This window comes from Amblyomma maculatum, chromosome 10, assembly GCF_055883805.1.
Source record: "Amblyomma maculatum isolate TAMU_Amacu chromosome 10, ASM5588380v1, whole genome shotgun sequence".
Taxonomy (NCBI): domain Eukaryota; kingdom Metazoa; phylum Arthropoda; class Arachnida; order Ixodida; family Ixodidae; genus Amblyomma; species Amblyomma maculatum.
The window spans coordinates 52,346,470-52,361,072 of record NC_139353.1 but is presented as its reverse complement, the minus strand read 5'-3'; the positions used below and the strand labels follow the sequence as shown (position 1 = coordinate 52,361,072).

The window sequence follows — 14,603 nt, the reverse complement described above, 5'->3', positions numbered from 1 at the left end:
CTATGAAGTCACATTTCCTAAAAAATAAGTTTACGCTTTACGAAATGCAATTTTTCCTCAATATCTTGTTTAGGTACCGAATACAACAAAAAAAAGCAGAAATATTCAGTTTTAGCTGTGAGTCGGCAAAGCCTATACAAGCACTAGATAGGCATCGGCACGCGATATGAAGAAAGGTACGTGAAGAATTCACACGACAGAAGAAATTAAAAACGTTAATGGCTACACTTAGTTGTATACTAAATGGTTTAACATATGAGTTCGTCAGCTTTTGTTAAGGGTCTAGCAGGACTCATTCGGTAGTAATGAGTTCTCGATCTTGGAGTGAAGCGAAGATACATTAAGAAAAAAATGAAGTTATAGGCTTGGCGGGCTAAAAGGACACTTGTGCATGAACAGAGTTTTCCTGCAGTGCGGTTAACCCTCGAACGCCCGGGTAACTTCCGCGGATGTATTCAAATTTTAACACTGAAGAATGCAAGAGCCTATTGCTCCCAAAAAACCTTAAGCGTGCAAACAATGTTTGGGCAGTTCCAGCCAAGGAACTGAAGTACGCTGATGCCAAAGGTTTAATTGGGCCTACACCGAATCATCTCCTCCAGCTCTAAATAAAACCTGCAAAACTTTAGCAGAACTATGACATCTGAGTTCCACTTTCTACTATTGAGGAGCTACAGGTAGTCATGTTAGCAAACCTGCTGCCTCTCATACTAAGCAGCTTAGTTTCCCCGAAAGACGGATAATTATTCTAACGATACAAGCCGCCTTAATAGTCTTTCTAATTTTAGTTCGGTTTCAAAGCTTAAATCACCATCCCGGATGCACTCCATGGAAGCTAGAAGCCTCTCCCATTACCAGCAACAAACTCTGTCCGGTGCTATAGTTGCAGACAGCTTACCTCCGCAAAGCTCCCGATTTCATCCCTCCTTTTATCTTTATGCTGCACGCTGCCAGACGTACTTAAACCATCTCATTGAATCCAGTCAATAGGGTTTTACTAACATAGATTATTTAACTCTGGTGTTACATGCTCGTTAAAAACACGCTTCTTTATTCGGATGTTGATCACAATGCCATTACCTCGCGTTTGTTGCCTAATCCACTATGCTACATCTTTATCTCCGAAAGATAATCTCCCTTTTCATGCTTCGCTGTACTGGGCTCTAAGTTGAATGCTTGCTATTAAACCCAAAATTTCAGCTTGAGAGGCGAGTACCCGTAAAATATAGCTGTTGAGGCTCTTGTTTTGAGGGTATTAGTAAACTGCGCTTCAGGACCTGAGAGAATGTGCTCTCGTCTCATCTAGTTATTTCAGTTTTGCTGTCTGGATCACAAATCACTATCTTTCTTAGGTAGCTATGTGCAACAAATTCAGTGACTTACTACATGTTGAAAATTCACCTTTCTTCTTATGACTGTTCGTTATTTTCAATTACTACAGCAGTTTTCTATATGATCATTTCAAGACACAGTTCTCTGAAGGTTAGAGAGCTTGGGTTAATTTTTTCTTAGTTTATATTTAATTCTATTCATTTTCTTTGCACGAAACGAGCAAGTCAATTTCGCCTTTCCAGGTCTTAGATTATGGTTTGCTTTCTGAACCCTAAGTTTATAAATTATTAACGAAAACCATGCCATCAGATAATCGAAGGCGGGTAAGGCATTCTTAAATATTATTCCCGGGTTTTCTGAACCCAGATTTCAGAACACTTAATGTAGATTGATCTTGTCTCGCATACTCACCCTTTGCCTTGTTTTCATTTCGTTCTTTTTTTTTTCATAGAAGATTGCATTTAGTATGACGCCGCTAAGAGTTTTTCTGTACTTTTACTTGTGACCCTTTTACGGAATCGATTGGTTTTGTAATGCGTGCCTGACCACTGATGGTTCGGCCCAGTAAAATCGCTTGCCCTCATTTGTTAGGTCGTGCATAGGCGTTGGTATTAATGTGCATTTTTTCACCTGATTTATTTATCGAATAATACATACTGCAGTCACCAAACGGCGATTTTGTACTGTGTATATCGTCTGTTGTCGAGTAGTCATGCGAAAGCTTGCCTCAGCATTGATTGAACTCTAAGGTTTTCTGCTTTTATTAATCCTCATCTCAGCATGTTCTTCATACGTAAAGGACAATAAGCTGGCCAGTCTAGCATGCTTACAATCCTTCACATCGAAAGTAGAAAATGTTGTTAGTTCCCGAGATTTTACTACGCTCGAGGTGGTAAGGCATTCCACATGGCATGGGTGGCCAGTCCTTGAAACACAGTTTCCACACTGTCCTTCAAGAGATCTACAGTTACATAATAGTCACTTGCTGCTTTCCCACTTTGCATCACATCTAAAACTAAGGCTGTCTTTAAGTCTTCTGTCGTAACCGCTATGATGAACAATTCTACATGGCTGCGTCTATTATTATGATCGCGTTTGCTTTCGCTGCTAATTCTGTGTATAACTCCCTAGTTAGCTTATCCTTCTTTCTGATGACATTGCCTTGCTTGTCTCGTAGCACATATATCTGATTTTTCGCTGCGCTTACTTTATTTTTGTAACCGCTTGTAGGTTACTTGTGTTTTATAGATACGCTCAATATTGGCGCTATTACACTTCTTAGTGTACTATGCCTTGCGCCTGTGGAAAAGGTTTAAAATCTCAGCCTTTGCTTTTATGTCTGTCGGTAAGAAGTTTTCTGCACTGGCATTCAGTTATCAGATATACTGCCTCCTGTAAAAATTGAGGATCTTATACGTGGAGGAGGAAATAACTTTATTCAACGCGCTATTAAGCGTCGAGAATGTCCTGGGCCAGAGTCACCAAGGACAACTGGTCCTTTAGCTGGTCAGAGGCTAACCAAGCAAACCAGATTGGGGGAGGAGGGTGGGGAAGGTGAGGTGACTGTATTGCAACAGGGCAGGAAAACATGCAGTGTTCTAAGTTTGCATAATGTTCAGAACAATTTGGGCACGTGGGGGTATGTCTGATTCTGTATAGGCATGATCGCGTAGGAGTAAGGATTGTGTTTAGTTGTATGCGTCTAAGTATGCGTATCTTATACTTGAATAGCAGATTAACTGGTTCATAACGAGAAGCTCAGTTCAGGGCAATGACGTGCGAAGGGTGTTTTGAAGTAGAGTTGTAACATTATCATTGAGACAGCAACCAATAGTGTGTATGCTTGCGAATCATATGAGAAAAACCAAGCATACTGCTAACTGCCAACTGTAGGTTAGAGGGCTTGTTCAGTTCGTTGAGTTTGGTGTCTCAGATTACAAGAACTTTTGTTGAGACTGTATTCCCGCCAAACTCGATTCAAGGCCCCTTATTGTTTAGTTCTAGTTCTCTGGAACACATTTCCACATTCTGCGTATATTTGTGGACTTGACTGATTAGTGATGTTTATCACCTGCCGTATTAAAATATCACGCGAATGCATCTCTTTGCGCATTCAATTTTAAATGCAAGAAGGCCATGCAGTGCTGTCACATGGTGCGACGGCCTTTTGGCGATAGTTCCGCAATAACCCGCAAAACCTTGCATAATATTTTTTTCTTCTCCTACCCAATTAACTCCTGAGAGCCATAGGCTGTAAGTATTGCGGACGAAGCATTGTGCAGATAATTCACGTGGTACATTTTCACAGTGAGTGGAAGACGTGGGCGCAGCATAGCAATGGAAAGACCCAAGCGCACATGTTAAACAAATGTTATCTTTTTGTATTCAATTCCCTCAGATAACGCAACGCAATGTTTAGAATGTCAAAACTTAAGCAAAGGCACACTTCGATTTATGCGTACTACAAAACGAGCGAATAAACGCAGAACGTAAATTAGACTAAAACACTTGATGATATTTTGGCGAAAATGTGTGTTCTCTAAAATTACATTAAATATCACATGTCGTGCAGTACAGTTAAACACCTCTTTCAGACTCTCGCCTGCCATTCGCTCACAGATTACTGCTTAGTAGCGCTATTCACGGCGTAGAAGACGTGTGCAAAATAGGATCAAATGAAGGGGCATAAATTTTCAGGCAATTACAGGCCAGTATAAATAATTTTGAGCCAAGCCGAGCAAACGCTTAAAGAGAGCTGTTTTCAGAGCGTACGCTTCGCGTTGCTTGTCCCCTCAGGCGTTTCCTTCGATTTTATTCATTGAGAAAAACTTTGTCTGGCACCAGAAAAGGCTGCTCACCTCCGCATCCGGCACGCACGCCAAGGACACAGGGACCGCAGCGTTAAATGCTGGCTGGCAGGCATTGGCTTATGACAACCTTTTCCACTAGGTGGAAGATGTTCCGCTGGAGCCCAGGGTCCGCGCTTCGCAGCAGGATCACCCAGCTCTCTTTAATCTCTATATTGAAGCGATGGCTTCACTCTACTAGGTAAAACTAGTATCGCCGTGTGAGCAGCAATCACGAGCAAGGCGCTGGGAGGCGGTAGCTGGCAGCTGACATGGCCGAGCACTAACTCGACGTAAGGTGCCTGCATTACGTTTGGCAGGAGCTGCCAACTCGGGCCCTTCATTCAACATAGGGGGACGATATCAAAATCAGCCCTTACATTCACTTTACCCTTAGGTCACGCCGGCTCGTCCATACAACTTGGTTCAAGTGGGTCTTTGTATTGTGAACTTGTGGTTTCAGGTCTCGCCTGAGAGAAAACGATAGAGACTCTCGTGCGCTTCTTCTCTCGGGCTTACGGTAGATTCGCTCTTCAGTCTGTGTCTCTTCCCTATTGCCTTTTCGCGTAAATCCCTGTCTTCACGACAGTTGGTTCGGTGGTACCCTATGCTAACGGGTTATTTTCTTAAAGGCGGAGCTTAGTGTCCAAAATTTGTATTTTTGATTGCTAAATTAGGCCTAAATTAGCATAGGTATAGGCAAACTAACTTCGTCTTGTAAAATCAAGCTGATAGGCATGGTTGACATCACTGAAACAGTGTAGTCATGATGTTGAAATATAAGGCCCTGCAGTAATACAGATTTATCATAAGAGGGGATGACATTTAGGTTGGTGACCCGGCCTTCTATAAATATTGAATGTTCTAAAATGTTCGATCCCATACGACCGTAATAAGGCTCTGAAGTCAGGAGAGAGTGTCTTGTGGCAGGAACTAAGTACAAGGGATCTTTCTACATTAGGATATTGCGTATACCAAGGGGAGTCACCTCTTCCGCTTGCAAGTGGATATCTCAGCGATACTTCTCAAACGCACTAAGTTGAACACAACAGATACGTGGTATAACTCTAACTTCTAATTCCTCTTCCGTCAATAACATGCCATTACACCTCGTCTCCACCCACCAAAATTTATTTAAAACGTGCGTTTCTAATCGCTATCAAAAAATAGAATGTCTGATGCGAGCGACTGGCTCTAGGTTCTCCCCATGCAACTATTCTACTGTTTTCCTACAGCCCGAGTTATGGGACATTTTATATATGGGAAACTTTAGCAGAGAATCTGGAATTGCGGCTCTCAGTTCAATTTCGATCAAATCGTTTTTTTTTTTTGCAGAAGTGGCTTCGATTTTCTTAATCAGTACTGACAACGGCAGTAGCTATTTTACCAAATGCGGAGAGTATATTCACGGTTACGAATCTGCTGTGAGGAAATAATTCAAGCTCCTCAATGATACGGTTTTTATAAGGGTCATGAGGAAAGCTATTTGCGATGGATTTTATACCTCCTCGTTCTCCACTCTGTGCCTGTTACCCCTGTGAAGCCTACTGCGCGCTGATACCTATTCGGCTCATGGTGCACCAAAACTGCAGCTGCGCCCCAAATCAGTGAGGTAACGAACGCGTGCGCTCTAATTCTGGTATTAGAACATGACCTAGATGAATATAGTTCCTCAATCATTGCATGAGCACTGCGTCTGCCTTGAGAAATGGATTAAAATTTAGATCTACGGTTTCTGTATGCAGCATTGGGAAATGCTCTTTCTAAAATTAATCTGACAAGACGAGCACAGATCGTCGAATGGTCCAGCGCTCTGGTGCAGTAAGGAAAGAAGTCTTGACAAGTTGATTGCAAGCATAGATGCAGCAAACAAGAAAGCTTGGACGCATTTCATAAAATTGACTGCCCATTGCGGGCCCTTGTCAGAAATCCTTGAGGTATTCCTTCAAACCAAATTCTAAGTTTTGACAGTTGAAGATACTTTCCTTTTTAAGGATTCGAGACAAGTTTTTCAATTTCTAAAATATATCAGTGGGGACCTTAAGCCTTTTTTGGTCGTCACATTAAGGACCTTTATTACTCACATCCACATGACAAGCTTCTTTTTTGTGTTGAAGGTAGCATTGCCGCGCTGGGATTCGTCACTTTTCAGAATTCTTGTGGCATCTGGTGGGCGACTTCTTAGATCTTTTGAATGCTTTTTTTAGCTCCGCTTTCGTTTCATGTGATGAAAGTAATTTTATCCAAAAAAGAAAAGTGTGCATCGGCTCATACATTGCTTCGTCCTTAAGATATATCTATCGCTCCAATCATGACCGACTGTTAGAACAGCAGCTATCTTCGTCAGCTGCTGTGAAGGTTTTCAGATTCGTCGACAATTACTTAATCATTTTAGCCAGTAACGTATGTACTTTCCAGCGCTCAGTTTCAGAAGTGCTTGTTTTCTTTGAACAGCGCCTTTCGCCCCTCATTTTGACCCATGAGTTACCCGATAAGGGGTCTATACACTTTCTCGATTTAAGGCTATCCAGGGCAGAAAACCCCCTGTGTTAATGATATGAGCCGAGAGGGGGCAGGTCCTTGTTGCCTTACAGTTCAGCCCACTCTAGGATCAGGGGCATTATGAAATTATGTTTCCCGAATGCCCTAATGAAGTCCTTTATGCGCCATAGCCTCGAATATCAAACTCAGCGGCTGATAAAAGCTGGCAACTATGAGCACCTGCTGATCTCAGTAGCTGGTTCCTTGTCGAAGAAACTCGAAGGATGTCAAGTGCGTGCGGCTCCTCACCTCCAACACAAGGTTGTTGTAGTGCCTGAACTGCACACTATTTCTCACAGGCTCAAAACAATCGGGCAAAGGCAGGTGTCGGTGTTGTGTTCTCGGCTCCCGACAAGCTATACAATCTTTCTCGCAGAGTGAATGCCCCAGCTGTGCGAGAGCCAACCTCTCTTGTTAGGCAACAGGCACCTTTCGTTCCGTGCGAAGTTGGTGGGGTTTATAAAATTGCTTTGAGTTGTTGGCAAGGCCTACATGGGACAAACAGGGCGCTGCCTCAATTAATGTCTTAGGGAACACTCAAATTATGTGTACAACACTATAAAGAGCAACCTGGTTGTCCACTGCCTAAAGTGCCCCTCTCCATCCTGTGAGCTTTTCCTTCATACATGCACTGCCATGGCGAGAAATTGTGCATCAGATCGCACACGAAATATAAAGCTGGGACAAGATTGTATTAGCGCACCCTCGATTTCGCTAACGAAACATGAGTTAGACTACTCGAGCCATCTACAGAGTAGTTTTTATTGCGAAAGCAATACTACTCGCACTTTCAAGCCTTCGAGTGACCCGGCCGAAGTTACATCTTGCCCACGCGACGCTGTGACGTCACACCCCACGTGACACAGGCTGGCGAGAGCTGCCAACTCGGGTGTCTCGTTTCACATGGGACGGTTATGGCAGAATCAGCCTGCTAGGACCCTGGCATTCACGCTACCTATATAGGCCACTAAGGCATGGTCATATTTGTTGGTTGAAGTGGGGCTTTATATGTGGGCTGAGGAACAAAAAAAAAGAGAAGAAGAAGAAGAACGCTCGGTCACCCGCAGCTAATCCTTTCGCTCAATATTTGGTTCAGTAGCGTTGAACCATTGCAACGTTTTTATGTTTTTGATTCCGGATTAGGCATCTTTTCGCTCTTAGTGCCCTTTTGGCATTGGTTTTTGTAGGTATCCTGCTTTTATGTTCCATTTAACTTTTATCGCTTTTAATTTTCATTCTGCTCTTAACGGACTTTTCGGCTTTTTCTGCATTTTGTTTTCGTGACATCGCATAATGTTATTTGCCATTTCTTTTTGACTATGGGCTTCATCCTTTTATCGCCCTTCCATTATTTTATCTATCTTGTTGCCTCGCTTTGTTATGTTCAGTTTTGTTATCTCGCGTCTTTTCAGCTTTCGGTACGTTATCTTTCTGTCGCGTGAAAACCGTAAAGCTGTTACCCATGCTTTCCAGCCCACACTTCGAGCAAATATATTGCGTTGCTCTGCAATAAAATAAACAGTTGAATTCGGCGCTGCGCTGTGTACCAGTGCCTTTCTTTTTCCGTGTGTCAGGAGTGCGCTGTTTTGTTTTCCTAAGACTCAGCAAAGCTACGCACCTCACCCTTAGAGCTACATTAACTAGTCAGCCTAGGTGTTAGCTTGCAGTAATATATGAACAACTAATTACAAATAAAGCCCCAATTGCAAACACTTTACCTACAGACAAGCACCGTAGCTAAAATTATCCCCAATGCCCATTTACGAGTTATAAAAGAAGGAACAAAGGGTTTTTATATTGTTTATGGCTGAGAAATCAGAGCCGAAGCGAGTGAAAGCAATGCAACTGTCAAACATACACATCGCTGGCAAAACGTCCTCAGATGACACACCGTTTATTCATAGAGCGTGGCTTCAACCTCTGAAAGAGGAGCTAGAATTTCGATGTCTCTCCTTCGAGTGCTTTCATTTTACATCGCAGCACACCTGCACAAATACCCTAGTAAAACGTTAACCCTGTTGCTTGGCGAGTTTAGGACACGGAAGTAGAATACTGTAAGGAGCCTGTGAGAAAAAGAAACTAGTGGGACACACTTAAGCTTCCACTCTAACCCAGCAATTAGTTTTAATTGCCAGCTCGATGCTCGAGATTTTTCTCTGACAAAGCCGACGCCAAATGTTCTGGTTTACGAGGCCTTTAACGATATCCTGCTAAAATGGAGATATGCTTATGCTAATTACTTTGAAAGAATGAGGCGACATTTGATGTCTGTCATTTTCGCGACCATTTGTGGATCCTTGTTCTAGTAAATGCACTTTAAAACTCCTTCAATTGCTAACTGCTTAACTTGTGATTCGGTTACACAACGTATTCTCAATAGCAAACCACCTGTTGATATGTAATACCGCGTGACAAAGTTACCTATGAGTGTGAAGCCCCATTTCAACCCAGCAGTAAAGATGTGCCAGTGTGACCTATCCCCAGCCTGTCTCAATCTTCACTCAAGAGACTGGAAGGTTTGGTGGCCATCTCACAGTCGCTTCTCCGAAGTGATGACTGAGCATCACAGAACCCACCGAACATCACAGAACCCGCCTGCCAGGTGCAACCTTTCAGATCCGTGCCCGTGAATGTTCGCTCACATCTCGGACGCTGAAATTGCCAGCAACTCAGGAGCTATCGAGCTGGTCTACCTACATTTCTTGCTCGATCATAATGCTGTTGCAATCCGGACATTCTTCTCACTTTCAGGCAATGTCGCGTTTGAAAGTCGGTGAGCACTAAGAATTAAGTTACTGTCACTCTTGATTGCGATCGCCAGCTGATCAGAAAAATCAAGGCGCACCATCTCCCTCAAGAAAGCTTCATATGAGAAATGGTATTGGTGAGACAGACGCTAAAGAAAAGCGACTGGCACTTATTTATTTCCTTAATACTGCTGGCCGCATAAAGGGAGCCAAGGCAGGATCTGCATATTCCAGCTGTAAATGACTTTATCCACGTCTTTGTGGTGCCATTGAACCGACAACGGCTGGCGTTGATGCAAATTTGGGGCAGTAATTATAACGATTACTTTAACTTGATCTCCGCAGGTCCAGAGGGGCAGCGTGTACCATTATATAAGTGACAGCAGCATATGAAAACTTTCCGGCGTGCACTTAGTTTTAGTTTTTTTCCCTAAAGTGTCCAAATCCACGCTGGCAACCTTTAAGTTGTTTTGTTATCTTGTTTTGACATCTGAGTTACATCGATCTGTAGAATGCGATAGCATTAGTGACAAGTGACCCGTACGGGTCACGTGTTCCAATTAGGCTAAACGGACCTTACCGTTTAGTGCAGTCGCTTGAGTAAAATACCTCCTTGCCTAAGGTCTGCATAAAGAGTGATCTTTGATTACTTAATGTAGGCAGAAAACATTTTATTCCTCGTCAGGGCGGTTTGATGAATCCGACACTGCTCACCTCTTTCAGCATCACTGCGGCTTGTTACCCGAAAGTAAAATATGCACTGTATGCTTGATGCCATCTTAAAATACGAGGCTGTTCTCCTGCAAGATTTTCTCTCTCACTGCATGGCATTTCATATACAAGCATAAAACCTTACAAACCAGATACGGTGAAAGTAAATCCGTAATCACTTTATTTGTTTTTTATAGCGTAAATCTCAATTTATGAAGTGAGTACACGTGTCTTACAATGCATGCCGGGTTGTTTATCGGCTAGCACTCCCTTCTATACCGCACTGCAAATACATCAAACTCAATTCTCATTTTAGGTTAAAATTGCACTGAAGCAGTTTTGGGATGTTTGATCAATGTCCAACCAGCATATAGAACATGAGGAATTTCATTGAACTGTTAGATGTATGTACTTTCTGGATGTATTTGTTTACTTTTCTTGTGCGCTCTTCAACTGCTGTTGTGATAAGCTGTTAGGCTACACGCCCGGGCAGCCGGCGCATGATGGCTCTCAAGCTACAGCAACCGACACACAGCGAAGCACAAATCACCATGCGAAAATAGAAGCTGTGTGGAAAGTCAATGACTGTTCAGGGATCGTCACATATAGCACAGCTTATTTACAGGAACCGAATTATATATGAATGCATTCTAATTCTTCATGGGAGATGCAAGTCTGCCCATAGATTCATGACGTCAGAGCCTTTAGATTTTGCGGCAATCCATGACTTTGTTCTCTCGATCTGTTCATTTGTGAAATGGGCCGCCCAGTCGCCAACGACGCCTTTGCGGACGAATCCGTGATCCTCGTGCATTTCTTCTCTGTGAGCGAGCCTATTTCTGTACACCTCCAGAGACTTAATAGCCCTGTGTGGAGGGAGGTCGAGTAATCGTTTAATGACCGTGACCATCTTCCCATTGAATACATCTTTCATTTTTTCCAGCCTTGTGGCGTCAACAACCTTCTGAAGCAAAGCAGGATCCTCGCGAAGTTTATCTCCGCAATCTTCATCTGTGAAGTCGGCGATCTCGAGAGTCCAAAAGCAGGGATCTTTCTTTAGCTTTTCGTAGGTCAAAAACAGCACGTTGGGATCATGGCGGTGTTTGTACCATGAGAGCAAATGGTCGAAGTAATCACCGTAAGACACGTTGCCCGACACAAACAGTTCATGAAACTTTGAAAAGGACACGTCTTTTATTCTCTTGGGCGTCATGCTTCTCAAGAAGTAGTAGTACGAAACGCACACGTCGTACGGGTTGCGTGCGACGTAGATGTACTTTGCATCTTCCGAGTGCGGATGATTGTCGAAAGGAAGATGTGTTTTAAGGAGGCGCGGGCCTTTAATCTTCTCTGCCGCCTCAGCGCCCATCATTTCCATGTACGGAGAGCTGAGCATAAAGTCGATGAGAGCTGTGGGCGGCTCCCCTTCTGAGAGTATGCTGAGTACGAGATACTGTGTCCACGTGGTGCCGCACTTCGGATATGATACAATGAAGATATCATCATTTCGAGGTCGGTAGGCCATCGTAGAACGAACCAGGGCCTCTGGGAAGAACGAACGGATCCGTAGGCCATTAATATTTCGAAGCTCGTTGACTTCCATGATGCGTGGTTTTAATGGACAGCCTTTCAGGTTCGACGAGATTACAAAGCTGCAAAGATATGGTAAAAAATAAATAAAAAAAATTCAGTTGACCCTGTTCACTTTACTATTCGCAAACCAAGGTCACTGGCTAGAGTTTGCCTAACATGAGAAATATTTAGCATATAACCATGTAATAATTGTGTCCCAAACAAGTACACAATTGACATATACGCTCAAATTATCCATAGTAGAAAATATACTTGCAGTAGTGCCCCGTGTTGGGCTTTCTTGCTTGATAAGAATGAAATCTTTATCAACGTCGAGGTGCATAACATATTTGCTCAAAGAACAAGTAGAGTTAAGCGTGAAGAGCCTTCATTAATACTGTTTTATTTTAGTTCGTAAGCCTCAAACCTGCTTTCAATACCGTGGCACGCTGATTTTTAAAAAGCATCAAGAATTTCAACCTTCACATTCATCCTCGAAAGGCTGTGATAATACCTGAGAAAGAAATCGATAGGTTTTTTCTTGCCGAGTTCTTTAATTGTGCGAAATACGAAGGATAACAAATTTACAACTGATTCGTAAGGTCATCTGCTCTCATAAGAATGGGAAATTGGGATGAAAGGTTGGAACTTAAACAAAAGCGCACGGTTTGAACATTTTTCTCTAAAACATACGTATCATATATGCGAACGTTCATGAAAGGGTGTACCGTACAACTGACTACGAACTCTTCGTGTGCGTGAACTTAAAGGGACTAATCCATTTCGCTTTTTCCAAAGGAAGCATTTGATTTATCGGTTATCGCGACATTTGTTCACTGTATACACCAGACAGACAGAAAAAAAGACGATTTTTCAAAACTTAAACACACTTTGATTAACAAATCAGACTTCAAAAATAAAAACAAAATTTGTACTTACAAACAACCTGATGAATAAAGTCGCACAATAAACTACAAAACAGTATTTGATTTCACCTGTTCCTGATGGTAAGGGGGCGCAAAATTTTGAAGACAACAAGGGGAGAAAGCTGCTCAGAGCCAGCTTGGCTGGCCCGAGACTTTATTGCTATCACTGCACCTGGGCTGAGAGTAAATTTCAAAAAGATTAATCCAAAACGAAGAACTGCAGAGTTATTCTTAAAAAACGGGTTATTTCAAAATTTTAACAGATGAATTTAAGGAGAACTGAAAAACCACAATAGCACAAGCACAAGCTCATACGGAGCAAGAAGAGGAGACTTATGCGCAGTTTATTCCAGTCATAATCGGATAAAATTTCTTATAACCTGCATAAAATCTCTTAAATGGTATAAAATATTTATTTGAAACAATTTTCACGGGTAATTTCAAGCAATCTGGCTCTGCTTTATGTAGCACGGAAAAGAGACAGTCCCTGCGTTGGTAGCTAATGTAGTGAAGCGAGGTTCAAATCCTTCATGCTTTTTTTTGTTTCTTTATCTAAAATAGCATGAGGGTCGCAAAGAATGCGCGCGTACTCTATAGACATATTTTATGTTGAGGCATGAAAAGTAAAGAAAAATAAAGAGCCTCTGCCCGTGCCATACTCTATAGACAATGAACATGGCTTACTGCGTCTTCTTTCTGAGCGGACTTGACGACATTTTGAATCTACGTTTAAAGAAGTGTTCTTTTGGGGTCAGCCGCATGGCGATATAGGAGTTTTCAATGCTAATGAGCGAAACATGAATGTAGCGTTTTCAAGACTGACGACTGAAAAATGAGATACATGTTGCTGAAAAAGCGACCGTTCAGTGCCGACATTATACATACTCATGCGCAGAGAGAACCATTAAAACAGCCAAACAAAGACTTAAATAAATATTTAGGATCACAATAGTTGTATTCAACACACCAATCAAATGCTGCTACTTCCCACGAGACGATGTCACAAATACCATTTTCATTAACAACAGGCAGCTAATAAGAAAATGACTGTCTACTTCAAGAAAGGTCAATTATGCGTGCTGCGAACACAAAGTAAATGCATAATTAAAGAGCAGTTGTAAACTACAATCTGTCGAGAGTGAAAAGCTCAAAACTCACTGTATAGCTGATGATTTCCTTAAGAGGCGGAATGGATGCGGCTTTACCGGTGTTCTACGTACTCACTGTAACAACGAGTTCAAGCACTTTACTAAGCGCTTAAAGCTTTTCCAGCAAACTTAGGTGCAAAAGAATGCAAGCCGTTTCTCTGCCTTTGCACGCAGTGCGGTCTTCAGCGATTGTCGAGCCACCGACAAATGTCACCTCTGTAAGTCAGTCATGGCGAGACTGGGCTATCTGCTCTTATACTGCTGTAATCGAATGACATGCAGTCAAGAAAGCATATAAGTGGAGCAAACATTTCCACGCGAGGACAGCGACGAGTGGTGAAAAGAAGCGAGGGCCCGGTGAATTTAGGCTGCCTGTCCATAAAAACGTTCCCTCTCTCCCGACTCTTGTTATCGCATTGCATATCAGCTACCTCCATTTTTGATTTTCCTTTCAGGCATTGGAAACAGCGAACGTCTTATAGTACGGATGAGTATGAACTAAAAAGATGACATTAGTTAACATAGTCGTTTGTGCATCGGAAAGACTGGTGATGACCTGTTTAGTAATTGTTTCACTCGAGTTACGCAATTGAAACAAAGTCTTTTTGCCATCTTCCTACACGGCGAGTGCCATCCAAAATTTTCAAGCAAATGTTTGTTATGGTTCCCACCTATTTTCGTGCCCCACCAGAGTGCAGAGTTTCAGAACTCACGACTAATGAAACATTAACCATCCCAGGATGCAAAGGAAATAAAATGCTGCCATGCTAAAAATTTGGG

General features: G+C 42.4%; 1 protein-coding gene across 1 annotated transcript; it reads right to left on the bottom strand.

Moving 5' to 3' along the window:
* Window positions 1-10,412: 10,412 nt before the first annotated feature.
* On the bottom strand, window positions 10,413-14,036 carry LOC146176396 (sulfotransferase ssu-1-like). Its single transcript, XM_084580961.1, has 2 exons — window positions 13,834-14,036; window positions 10,413-11,829 (listed from the first exon to the last, which is right to left on the bottom strand). Exon 2 carries the CDS (start codon window positions 11,778-11,780, stop codon window positions 10,836-10,838), a length of 945 nt encoding a protein of 314 aa, XP_084437087.1. The 5' UTR covers window positions 11,781-11,829; window positions 13,834-14,036; the 3' UTR covers window positions 10,413-10,835.
* Window positions 14,037-14,603: the final 567 nt, after the last annotated feature.

What these genes read in the sequence shown, in the direction of transcription:
- LOC146176396 (XM_084580961.1), bottom strand. Translation starts at nt 11,780, where the DNA reads ATGGAAGTCAACGAGCTTCGAAATATTAATGGCCTACGGATCCGTTCG.